The sequence below is a fragment of the Centropristis striata genome, chromosome 5 (assembly GCF_030273125.1).
Source record: "Centropristis striata isolate RG_2023a ecotype Rhode Island chromosome 5, C.striata_1.0, whole genome shotgun sequence".
NCBI lineage: Eukaryota > Metazoa > Chordata > Actinopteri > Perciformes > Serranidae > Centropristis > Centropristis striata.
In genome coordinates this window covers 38,116,341-38,129,893 of record NC_081521.1, presented here as the reverse complement: position 1 = coordinate 38,129,893, position 13,553 = coordinate 38,116,341, and the positions used below count along the sequence as shown (strand labels likewise).

General features: G+C 37.6%; 1 protein-coding gene across 1 annotated transcript; it reads left to right on the top strand.

Annotated features, from left to right (window-relative positions):
- Nucleotides 1-7,620: 7,620 nt before the first annotated feature.
- Nucleotides 7,621-13,364, top strand: LOC131971929 (SAM pointed domain-containing Ets transcription factor-like). The gene is made up of 5 exons (XM_059333608.1): nucleotides 7,621-8,083; nucleotides 10,444-10,641; nucleotides 10,817-10,861; nucleotides 11,237-11,374; nucleotides 12,781-13,364. Exons 1-5 carry the CDS (start codon nucleotides 7,660-7,662, stop codon nucleotides 12,957-12,959), a joined length of 984 nt encoding a protein of 327 aa, XP_059189591.1. The 5' UTR covers nucleotides 7,621-7,659; the 3' UTR covers nucleotides 12,960-13,364.
- Nucleotides 13,365-13,553: the final 189 nt, after the last annotated feature.

The window sequence follows — 13,553 nt, the reverse complement described above, 5'->3', positions numbered from 1 at the left end:
ATTACTCTTAACAACCAGAAGATCAGATCAACCCTGAGAAACAGAACTGTTTTTTACAGAATAGTTCTTAAGTTTAGTTTAGTCTTCATCGTTGTACAGAATCATTCTTCTCTCAAGCTATAATCAGAACCAGCTATTTTTATGCCTTCTGCTGTCAAACATGAAATAAAGTCAATGCTGGTAATTTGCATATACATAACACATCTATGAAATATTAGAAGAATATTTGCAGAATATTCAATATTAGTAATAATGCAGTATTAGAGACTTCCCCAGTTTTCATCTAAAGCTAAGATTAAGTTTTGTTTAAAGTGCTTACATTAATTAAATACAACATAACTATGTCAAAAAACTTTGAATCCAAGCCATATGAACAGCAGTAAAAAAAAATTAAAAGAAAAGCACATTATTAAAACATAAATGTTCTTTGTCACCCTGCTCTGAATTTTCATTTTAAAGCTGTCTTGGAGTTATCATATTAAGTTGAATGTATTTGATGAATGTAGAAAAGGATAATGCTTTTTGGAAACATATTGATTTACCCAAAGATTCAACATTGTATATTTGCATTGAACTGGCAGTTTTATTAGTGTAATTATTGTTCTAAATATTCCTGTCTATTGTTAAAATTATGCTTTCGATGTTCCACGTTAGAAATGTTGTCTTTAATCATTGATGAGCTTCTTACATTTGATCACATTTGATCATTTCAGATGCAAACTTAACTGCACCAAAATTAGAACAAAATGACAGATTCATGTTGTCTTGAAGAATCGTTTCTGCATATTATCTTGCACTAACTCGCTGATCTATGCACTGAGTAACCCAACCTCCACGACAAGGCTTGTGCGTATCTTCTGCTCCACAAGTACAGTTAAGTCCTGAAGGGTTTATCGACTCTGTGATTTTTATCTCGTCATCCACAGACCTCCTAGTCAGGTAAACACCCCTTTTCATTGAGGCACTAACTGTAAGCCCTGGGGTTACTGAGCTTTGACAACATGACAACACCAGCCAATACTACATGTCACATGGCTCTCTGTGCATTACCTGTGCAAAATGTTAATGATAAATGTTTCTTCATGCTGTCAAAGGTATTTTCTGTCAATGCCAATTCATCAAGTGTATTTTCTTCTGAGTCTATTATCTCTCTGAGGTTCCCACTGGCCAGATTGCAGAATGAATCAGTTGGCATTGGACTCATACAACAGCACATTTATGAGAGTGAGGAAGTGCAAACAGATGAAAGCTTTTTTCCCTGTATGTTTGATGAATGTTTGTATGATTAAATTATCACTGAAAGCTAAAATCCTGGACTTTGTGTCATGGTGTTTGTACAGCAGAGTTCCCTCTCAATTTACAGGTGTGAAAACCCCAACACAGTTAATCTGAGTTCATGATTTTACACAGATCCTAACACCACTCTTATTTACACATTGTCAATTATGATTAGGCTTTCATACTTTATAACCTCTACTAATAGAAGAATATTTGCAGAATTCAATATTAGTAATAATGCAGTATTAGAGACTTCCCCAGTTTTCATCTAAAGCTAAGATTAATGATGATTAGGCTTTCATACTTTATAACCTCTACTAATTATTGGTAACTTGTTGCTGTTTTAGGAAAATCATGCATATAACGGGCTTTTGCAGTCTTTACAGAAGATTTTAAAAGCATTTAAATGAACATAGATATAACTTAAAGGTCCTATGTGGAATTTTTCTGAAAACCCTTGACATTGAACTACAGTAAACATCCTGCTGCTTGCATGTGAACTTGCATGTTGTCATTTTGAGGCAGAGCCTACACAGTAGTGACGCAGAGTGGACCTGCAGTGTTAAGTTCCCTCACAAACAGAGCAAAGTGCAAGCTGTCAATCATGACACATGTCACACACCCCAGTTATTTATAGCATCAAAGAACTAATTAAAACCAAATTTACACTTCAACATACATCAGCGTAATAGGAACTACCTGTAATTACAGAAACCAGTTTTTAGTTTAGCATATCTGCTAACATGGATGGGGCACAGGGAGCATTCAAGATGTTTTGGCTTCACTTATGGGGAGCTGTCAGGCCGTACAGCTTTATATATTTATAAAAAAATGTAACTGCTTACGCTGACTTTGTGTTGGACTGTTTGTTGGTGCGGGTCAACTCCATTTCTAGGCTAACGTTAGCTAGCTTTGGATTTTCCTGGTAAAACACTCAAGTCCTTCACATAAAAATCAGTATTTAGACAACTGAGTAAGTCGGGGAAGGTTCAAGATTTTAAGTTACATTAAAATCTGTTCACACATTGGGGATATAAAGCAATTAATATTATGTAAATTACTTTACATAGTGGGCTTACCTTTAAATGCATTATTTTTTTATGATTCAACTTTTATTGAGTTTTTACAATTTTTTACAAGACCACACTAACAACCAATTAAGAAAAGGAGAAAAAAAAGGAAAAAAGGGGCAAGACTAACATACACAATCTTATAATAAAATAAAAATAAAAATAAATAAATAAAACAATAAAATAAAAATAAGTACATAAGAGGTCAAACAGAGGTCTTCCAGTAAACATTTCCCTGTAATGAACCCAGTCTGCCTCCCCCTTCATTTCCATACCTTAAATGCATTATTGACTCATGGTACCTGCTCATTTTTCAATCGAGCCAAGTTTCAACCAAACAGTAAAGCACCACACATACATGAACACAGACACTGTTTGCTGCAAGTTGAAAATAAGTGACATGGTCAAATTTCTTAGTTTTAGTGTGGGCTCTAAAAACTTTAAATTTATGAGAGGGATGACAACAGTTTTCATTGAAAACCTAAAAAAAGACAGATCACAGGCTGCAGATGTGTCAGATTACATGTTAGCCTGGAGGTTTACTGGTCAAAAGCAGCATGCGGCCCCTCTTTGCTGCCTCTCCATCTATTAGGGTCACTTATGTCTGCCAACGGCTCTGTCGAGCAGCCTGAGGGAGCAACACTCACTCGACATATGCACATGTTAAATGTGTCAGCAAGTCCAAGAAACAGTTGAAGTTAGCACAGTAAATATAAGATTAGCTGCTGGATGACTGAGGAGCAAGCTGACTAAAAAGCTTCAATAAGTTAAGCAGCAGCAGGGTATGTTGTGAGCAGGTTGCTAAAGCTGTAATTCTGCTAAGGCCTGTCAGGATGATTTATGTGGGTGGATACACATGCAGCACCTCTTTAGAATATTTCAACACGACCGCACAAACACTACTGTTTAGTTTAAGCAAACATTTACTCACTCTCACTTTCTCTTTCCCTCTCCTGTACTCGCTCTGTGTACCAGTTATTCAACTTTTCCCGATAATAGTTTTCGACCTTTCGAAACAACTTCAATATTTCCCTGTGGATGATTAATTGATATTTCATGGATGTTGAGCTCTAGATCCCATGAGTCCTTACATAGCCAGCCTTCCTGGTGTCGTATGAGTTCAAGCCAAGATCAAGTCTATAAAAAGACACATTACCAACACAGTAAGACATTATATCAGTTAATCTGGACACATTATGGCAAAAAGTTAGCCTTTATATGTCAGTCTCCAGTGTTGACTGATCAGTAAACATGTCCAGAACAATTTTCTAACCATGGAAATTCACTTTCCTCTTCCTTAAGCTCAACTGCAATGGAAAGCTACTACATGCAAACAGTGTGCTAATCATCTAACAGTGACAGTGAGTGTTAGCCGAGTGTAACACGTCATAAAAGTGGGATTTCACTTTTTCTGTTGTGAATTTAAAAGCTCCTTTGTTTTAAAAATTGGGACTCAACTGTAAATTTATCCCAAAATAGTCACAAATTATCCCCCCCCTCTCACACAGAATAGTAAACATTGACACAATTACCTTCTTGGACCAGTTTAGATACATTTAGTTTCAAAAGTTTTATGTTCACAAAGTGTGGATATTATCTGTAAAAAAACTGTCTTATTGAAATGCTTGTAAAAACTCTCTGGGTGTCCTCTCAGCGTCCCCCCAGGCTGTTAGGACCGGGTTTGTTTACTGAAGGAACTCTCCATGCGAATGCTGCAATACTGCCCCAAGTCATTATTAAGTAGGCACTTGGAGCTACCTCCCTCATTGGGACACACCCTGTCTTTCAGAATTGATATGTCACGAAGGCACCGTGTCCCAAATAAGTCAAACTCTTGCTGCTTGGAACAGCAGTCAAACAACGTGTCTCGAGAGCTGGCGTGGACACAAGCCATCCAGCTGTGAGTGCTGGATAGGAGACAAGTATTACATACTGCATATCCTCACCTGAGGGCAAACTACATACAGTCTCCACAGGATCTTGACTTTAGTCCAGACTAAGACAGAGGAACTGTTCAGGAGAAGAGCTGAGAAGAGGCCTCAGCGCTGGAAACTACTGAATTCAACACTGACAAGGTAAGAAAGCAGTTCTCAATAAGATCCAAAATACTTATTTTACTTATAATACAGACGTCTTTTTCTGTTCACGGATAAAGATGCACTTCAAATATATCATGACAGTTTTTAAAGTGGGAACAGTCATGAATGAATCTAGCAGTTATCATTTAATGTTATGGTCATTTTATTGTATCATATGCAAATAATATGTGTTTGAGTATGTATTTTATTGTTGAGTTTGGTGTATTCTAAGGCATTTTGACATGTCACAAATATAAAAGCACAGGTATAAATAATGATTTCTATTTAACTTATTTCAGGGTCTGTGTTGTGCTTGATGGCTCACTGTCAACCTGTCATACCGGTGACTTTAATGGAAAAGTCATTGTTAAAGTTAACAAATGACCAAAATACAAAATACCTATTTAAAAATAAAAGTCCTGATTTCAAAGTTATTATTAAGCTCAAAATACATACTTATTATGTCTATTGATACTTGATACACTGATGCTGTAGCTGGTCACAGTAGATACAATTTTCACTATTTTATCTAGTTGGGTTGTTTCATCTAGAATATTGGCTCATATTTATTTTTTTTGTAAGATCTCACATTAATCGTCAAAGTAAACAGTAATTATGGTAATTAGCAATTACAGTAACTATAGTGACTTCAAAACTACATAATAAAATAAAAATACAAGAGCCACACTTACTTTCCACCACTAACTGTTACTGCAGTTACTTTAAGTATTACTTTTATTATTACAACTGCACTATTATGTACACTGCAGTTTGTGCTACTGCTGTTATATCTGTAATGTATAATATCATAATATATAATATATTTCTGCTCCCACTATTTCTTTTTACAGTAATTTTAACTCGGTTGTTTTACCAGTGCTCTAACTAAAAGTTATTATAAGATTTAATTTGCTTTCTTTATAATGATGTCTTGTCTAATGTAAACATGTCAAGTATCATTTAAAGTGTTATATTTCAAATCAGGATGCATACAATATCAACTGTAGTGAACAGAGTTCACCACTGACTATTTATACTAACTGCATGTTTTTTTCCCCGCAGTTATTTTCTTAAAAATGTACATATTTACAATTGGAAAAAAATGGCAATAATCTGATTTTGTAAAAGAAAAAAGCACATCGAGCTGATATAGAGAATCAATACTGTGGATGAAAATAAAGGCAAAATTGTGTGTATAAATAAGAAATATAATATGCACTCTTTCTCATTGCCTCCATTCAACCTGAAACAAATGCACATTGAGTTTGAGTTTATTTATTTAAAACAGGGACAATACATATTAATGAACATATACATGTGAATATGCAAGATTATAGCCAACAGCTAATTTCGATCTTTAGTCCCTTTGGCAGGTTGATGTCAATACCATAACCATAACAATAAAATCAGTAAAACATCGATCACAAGTGGGCAGTTGGCCTTCATGGCCAGAATGAGCAGGAGGAGAGAAAACGTGTCCTTGAGCACAATAGAACAGAAAAGACATAGGCTCATTCAGACACACCACATGTAGACATTTTGCTTTACAGTCTCCAAACAGTTCATAAAGGTGTGTTGTTAATCACCTTTTGTCCAAAGAACAGTGGAATGCTGGCGGCCATGAATGACCCAAGCTTTTCATATCGACTAAATGCTTCTCGTATCAGTCCGGCTGCTATCTAACCAGGTATTAATGCTCAGAATAGAAGTTGACAAATAATAGACTTGTTTTCATGAGTGTGCTGCTTTCATTGGAACACACACACACACACACACACACACACACACAAAGACATTTGTCCCAGAGAGAAAAGGAAAATCTAGAAGAGTGAGTTTTTCCCGCCGCTAAACATTTCAACTGCTAATGCCTGCAGGCGAGGAAATAATAGTAAATGTGTTCAGACACTTTGTTCACACCGAAACAGAAGTGTTTCTTTCAAGTATTCCTCTATTTTCTATTTGTTAAATTGAATCCTGTGTTGGTAGTAGTACTCTTGCCACATTATACACAATTGATCTCTGCATGTAGACAAAAAAATGGTGGTAAATTTGGGCAAAAAACATGGCCATATGCGATAAATAACAGCTATTGATGCCATTACTGCCATCCACTTTTGTCCTGTAAACATACTTAAATAGATTTATCAGTTATCTGTTATGTATAGCTCTATTTTGTTAATAAAACTCCAACTGCAGACCAGCTTTTAACAAATGCTTTATCACAACACCTTGCTCCATGTGCCATTGTTTTGGACTGAGGACCAGTCACCTGATCAATCCACTTGTCAGTACTTCACAGTCAATGTTTACCAAAAGGTAGCTTGTGTATTATATTCAGCATAATGTGTTTAGTGAACAGAGTCTGATACTGTGGATACTTGATAATGTCTTATCTCTTTCATCCACCTTTGTAATGCATTTTTGAGAGTAACAGTGAATGGAAGAAGGCAAAACTGATAAAAAAGCATTATGTATAAAATACATACATAAGTCTTTCACTGGGAATTGAAACAGTTGTATCATTTTGTCAAATCTAATACAGGCATACAGCGCCACTCCCAGCCTGGTGAGCTGTTCTCTTACTCATACCATCGTAAATACGCTCCAGCTACTTATCCTTTATCCACATATTATAGCTGTCCCACCCTTTATGCTCTATTCTATCAAGCTTTTATTTTGCAGTTAACTTGCGATATGTCCTGGTGACCTCATATTTCAAAAAGGCAATTGGTTTTTTGGGCATTTTGCAATCAGAAAAACTAACACACACATATACTTGTAGTCTTCCTTTATCTGTGTTTAAAGGTGGAGTAGATTGCTTTCTGATATTGGTCAGAATAATACACGGGCTGAACCTGTTTGACCTGGATATTATCGATTCACAAGAGAATCTGCATGAATTCCATTAGATTAAAAATATTTTATACGTTAGAATGCATTGAAAGACAAACAATGGCTTTAATGAACTTAACAGTCACAATGGCTCCAGTTTGCAAAGCTGGAATGACAGATTCCTTATTTCAAAGTAAGTCCCAGCAAAGTAAATACCATGGAACAAATGTCAGGTTTACTTTAGGATTGCAGCTGTTTAAATATTGAGCATTTGGGTATGGTAGCATCAATGACACTGTTTCACTGTCACTGTTTGAAATGTCAGGGTGGGTGTCAATCTGTTATTACACTGACAACATTTTATGAAAACAGTGCTTTTCTTCTTCCAGCGCTAAACAAACATGAGCATGGGGAGTCCAGGTTTCGAACACACGGGCTGCACTGCATACTCGCCTCTCTACATCAGCCACCCGCACACTGACACCAGGACAGCCTGGCAGGACGAGGTGGAGGACATCAAACCTCCCCGCAGCTTGTTGGGGCTGCCGGAGCTCAGCTGGTCGGGGGTCTACCTCCCCTGCTATGACAGATTAGCCATAGAGGAGAACCCCTGGGTGCTGAGGATGACGGAGGCCACGGCTCCCGCTGCTCCTCCCTCCAGGACTCCAGAGCTGAGCCCAGCCAAGCCCAGTCAACCCCAGGCACCCCCCTCCGCGATGGAGGGTCAGGTGGAGGAGCGCTGTCTGGAGCAGGTCCAGACCATGGTGGTGGGAGAAGTGCTGAAGGATGTCGACACAGCCTGCAAACTGCTCAACATTGCACCAGGTAGGACAGAATACAACTGATTAATGCCTAGAGCTCCCAAACTTTTTTAGCCGTGCACCCCCTTCTATGTCCCAACTGGGTTGACGCACCCCCAATCGCCCACACCTTCAAAAAAAACAAAATGCAATAAGAGTTTTTATAGGCATATTAAAGGTGGAGGATGATGACAGGCTCAGGATCAGAGGCAGAAAGCAGATCAGTTGGGAAAATGTGATAATATTTGAGCTGCGTTGAACAAAAATTGCAGCAAATTTAAATGAGCGTGGAGTGAACACAACCCCGTCATCATAACACAGGTTGGAAAAATGACACAAGAACAAGAAGCTAACTTCTTCTACGCTTCATTATAAGATCAAAAACAGCCAAAAATAGATGCAAAAATGACCAAAGATGACACAAAATTATCAAATTAGACACAAATTGACCAAAAATACATGTAAAAATTACCAAACAACCAAAAAATAGATGCAAAAATGACCAAAATAGATGCAAAAATGAAATGTAATTGTGTCATTATCAGACCGCCATTACCTACAGGTTAGGAATCAGGCTTGTAACTGGAGAGTCGTCGGTTAGAATCCCGGTACTGACAGGTCTAGGACTGAAGTGCCCTTGAGCAAGGCACCTAGCACCCGTGCACAGCTCCCCGGGCGCAGTAATGTGCTGCCCACTGCTCCTTGCATGGTGTGTTACACTTGTGTGTAAAAAAGGATGGGTTACATGCAGAGGTTGAATTTCCCCATTGTGGGATTAATAAAGTAAACGTCTTCTTCTTATTAACAACAAAGAGGGTTGAACAGACAAACCTGCTGCACAAAGTGTTGGCAGGAGTTGTGATCTAATAAAATAAACCGTCAACAGCCATCATTTGTTTGTTGTGACACTGCTGGTGAGCATCAAGCCCGGCCCACCTTGTGTAAACTTCTCTGTTGACAGATGATTTTCTTTCTGTGAACCGAGTCTTTATCTTGAATATTAAAATCAAACAGTGCATGTCGATTATTAGCTTTTGATACTTTATGCTTCTTAAATAACTCACAGTAGGAAAAACAATTTTGGTCACTCATAATTTAAAATTGCATATCATTTGGAAGCGTAAGCCAGCAATTTAGTGTTAACATTATTGCATAATTATGGCAGAAAATTAACTATTTGTCAGTGATTGTCACTGATCATTTTAACAGAGAGAATGAACATCATGACAGACATTTTCAGACCCACCCATACGTATATAGCAAATTCATTCTTCTTTGAACACAGGCGTAACTGGAAATCTTAATCACCTGAAAGAGCCCATTCTCTGATCAACACATTTCCTCCCCCGCCTAACCGACCCCAGTATGACTGCAGCCCTGTCAATATTTACAGCTCTGCCTCAGGCTAAGTAGTAAACTGACTCTGACAACTAAAACCATTCATTTTAATCTTTAAACGGCAGTTTTAGTTTGTGTTTTTGTGTTCTGGTTTGGTTAATTTATCTTCAAACATCTAATTTAACTACATATGATTTAACCTTTGTTTCATTTTGATGATTGATTTACTCAAGTTTTTAAATTAATTTTGGTCAAACTTTCTTCTTTTTCTTGTATCTTTATTTTCTGCGGCACTGATTCCAAAAATATTTTTAAACAGTCACTCCAACGACCGTATTAGGGAGACTCATATGACAAATTTAAAAACGAATGATCAAAATCAAAACAACACACTGCAAAAAAGCCAACTTGTATTTTTTGGCCTAAAACAGTGATTTAAGTTGGTAAAACTTGGAAATATAAATTACTGACATTTAGGGCAATAATGTAAGTTAGCACAACAAAGGAAGCCAGTTGTCTGCTCAAAAACAAGTTTGTGAGTTGTTACGTATATCTTTAAGTTGGGGTTCAAAACAAGGGACAATAGTTCTGCTAACTCTTATTTCTTTGTTGTGAAATCTGGTCATTAGCGAAAGCTAGCGGCTAACTGATGCTAGCGGTTAACTGATGCTAGCGGCGCTGCTTGTTACAGCTACAAGAGTAGCCATTAGCGTATCAATGCTAACTCAAAATTGTGGTCACAACATTAGCTGACATTCATAGCGGCATTACAATCGTGCCAGAGAAATTCAGAGTTGAGCAAACTCAAAAACAAAACTTAAAATATTTAGTTTAATTGTCCAACTTAAAATTTTATCGAAGTTTGATGCCTTGAAATTTTGAGTTCACCCAACTTTTCTTTTTTTGCAGTGCAGAAGTGGAGATTTCCTGATTTTTAGTCCCTTGTTTAGGGTCAAACTCTGGATCCCAGAGTAAAATGAATTGTTACATGTTGGAATCTTAAATGAAAAAATAAAAAGCCTTGGCTCACTTTGTTCTCCACTTTAGACCCGTTGGACTGGAGCCGTGTGCATGTTCAGAAGTGGCTGTTGTGGACCGAACACCTACACAGGCTGCCCCAGGTCAGCACAATGTTTCAGGACATGAGTGGGAGAGATCTGTGCTCCATGACAGAAGCAGACTTCAGACAACGCTCCTCACAGTTTGGAGACGTGCTGTATGCTCATCTGGACATTTGGAGATCTGGTAAGAACAACAGGAACACAGGGAAATTAACCTATACCAAATCAGCAATTATGCAAATAAGGAACAGCTGATTGTGAGGCAAATGCAATGTGACTAAATGCAAATTTAGGACTTGCCTTTACATATTCTTTGTGGTGTAAACAGTCAATGATTGTTTTTTTGTCTGTTCCTTTAGCTGCAGCAATGAAGGAGCGCTGCCCACCAGAAGACAGCAAATCTGGTAAATTCTTGTTTATTTTTATTTTTTGTTTTTTATTATTGTTTATTTGGCGACTGTTCACCCCTCCTGTTTTTCTTTGAGGGGGAGAGAGTTGTATTTTCTCATTATCATTACTATTTATTGGTTTTTGCTTATTTTAGGTGAATGTAACTCTCTGGTTCGGGGGGCGGGGGGTTGTTCTAAAAGGGGGAAAATGGGTGAATTGTACCTTTTCTGATTGAATATGTATTATGTCCTGACAACCCAATAAAGATATATATGAAAAAAAAAATTCTTGTTTAAAACAAACTATAATAATGGTTCCTCTGTTTCAATTACTAATGTAAAACAGGTTGAGTTGACATCTGGTTTCTTAAAAAATCTCCCTTACTTCAGCAGCTGATGATGATTCCTGGTCCGAAATGATACGCAGCTACCCCAGCCAGCCCATCCACCTTTGGCAGTTCCTCCGAGAGCTCCTCTTAAAGCCTCATAACTACAGCCGCTGCATCCGCTGGGTCAACAAAGAGAAAGGTAAGGTGATACGACAGTGTTATGAACCATCGATTAATAGGGAGAGTAAAGTTATTTATAAGAATAGTATAACATTTCAGAAATCTGTCTGTTGAGAAAATCGATACTACTCTCATGTCTGTATGCTAAATATAAAGCTACATGTAGAAGTTGGTTAGCTTTAGCTTAGCATAAAGACTGGAATAGGAGGAACAGCTTGACTGGCTCTGTCCAAAGGTTAAAAAAATGAGTCCTCTAAACCTACAACCACATATTTAGTTTGTTTATACCCTCTGATACAAGCGCATTTCTTAAATTTTAGATTAACACATACCAAACTGTAACGATCGCAGTTTTAAACATGTAGTCGCAGTTAGGTTAGGTTTATGCAACAAAACAACCTAGTTAAGTTTAGGAAACAAAACTAAATAGGCTTAGGAAAAGATAGTTTGGCTAGAATAACTACTGCCAGATGTGAATTAGTTCAAAAGTACCAAAAACACGATGTAAGATGTGACGAAGTCCTGTATTTGTATGACACACCTGCCCCAAGTGGACCTTGTCGTTCTTTATACTCCATATCCTCACTTTTGCCTTAGCTTCCCTCAAAATTACTCTGGCTATTAAAGGGCACAGCCAGGCAATGAACTTCAAATGGGTCATAAGCTGCAGAGGTGTATATGGTAGTTTTTTGAGGAGCTGTCTCATAAAAAATATGCCCACCAGCACCTCTAAAGTACATTAATTAAAACGTTATATCACTCTATCTTTCTCCTCCATGCAAGCCACTGCCCTTGGCCAAGAGTTAGTTGGGCACATAACCCGTTGTATGAGCATGGATTTGTAGGCTACTGTGGACTCTAAACTGGTTCAAATTACCTGCCCACACAAATGTCATAACTCAAGACATAACAACTTGCTATCTTTTGGTTAGTTAGTTAGTTTGCTACTCACTATTTGATGATTCACGATGGTTCAGTCCAAGCTGAGCACACTTCCAGAAATATTCAGGCCTTCACAAAAGGTTCAAATTAGGAAAGGGAAAAAATGAATCCATGAAACAAAACTAAGAATAAACAAACAAAATAACCACAACACGCAGGGGTTGAAGACTTTGTCCTCATGGCGTCTTCCACAGGCCACTATTTCAGCACAATAATTATTAATGCCTTCAAAAAGATGTTCTTGAAGTGCGAGTTCAGGTGAAACTGTGCACTTGTCTTAGCACGAAACTACCACAAGGTGCTGCCAAACTATTCACATTGAACTCACTGAAAACAGTAGCAAATGGCTACTTAATGACAACTTTTTCTACACTTTTTGTATTGATTAAACAATGTGTAAATAAAAAAGCATATTTCCCCAAATGTAGACTCTTTTGTTCACCAGGATCCAAACCTAATTGATTTTCTTTCTTCTTTTCAAAGGGATTTTCAAAATAGAAGACTCTGCTCTCGTAGCCAGGCTATGGGGCATCAGGAAGAACCGGCCGGCCATGAACTATGACAAACTGAGCCGCTCGATACGCCAGTACTACAAGAAAGGCATTATTCGTAAGCCTGATGTTTCACGCAGACTGGTCTACCAGTTTGTCAACCCTGTATGATGAAGCGGACCGGCTGATCTGGAGAAAATGAGCTGAGGATGAACCAAAGATATGCTGGACATACAGTAGGAGGAACATGAACTCTGAGGCTCCTTCATTCATACTTTGTGTTTAATTTCAAATGTAAAGACTGCCTACTGAACTATGCACTCCTGCCTATCATAATATAACTCTACTTTATTATTCTTAATAACGGATTTTATTTTATTTGTACCTTTCTTGTCTTTAGCACTCTTTTTTTTAAAATTAAGTTTATGGTGTGATGTCTGGTTTCTTCTTCTAACTATGGAAACAAAATAAATTATGCATAATTGCTTTCTTGCTTACATTTACATGAGGAAATTGATACCATTCGCATAACTGTACAGTACATAGAGGTTGAGCCGCAGAAGTTGGCTATCTTAGCTTAGCATAAAAACTTGAAACAGCTAGCCTGGCCTATGAGCACCTCTAAAACTCAATATTTATCATGTTATACCGTGTTGTGTTGCTGTAGTGAGCTTTAGAGGTGCTGATAGGTGGGTTTTGATAACTTTTAACGGAGTTAGGCATGCTAGCTGTTTCCCCTTGTTTCCAGTCTTTGTGCTAAGCTAA

Bases quoted from the DNA above. Each gene is read 5' to 3' on its own strand.
- LOC131971929 (XM_059333608.1), top strand. From the start codon at position 7,660: ATGAGCATGGGGAGTCCAGGTTTCGAACACACGGGCTGCACTGCATAC. The intron at 10,642-10,816 runs GTAAGAACAACA...CTGTTCCTTTAG, and splicing joins TCTGGACATTTGGAGATCTG to CTGCAGCAATGAAGGAGCGC. The intron at 10,862-11,236 runs GTAAATTCTTGT...CCCTTACTTCAG, and splicing joins ACCAGAAGACAGCAAATCTG to CAGCTGATGATGATTCCTGG.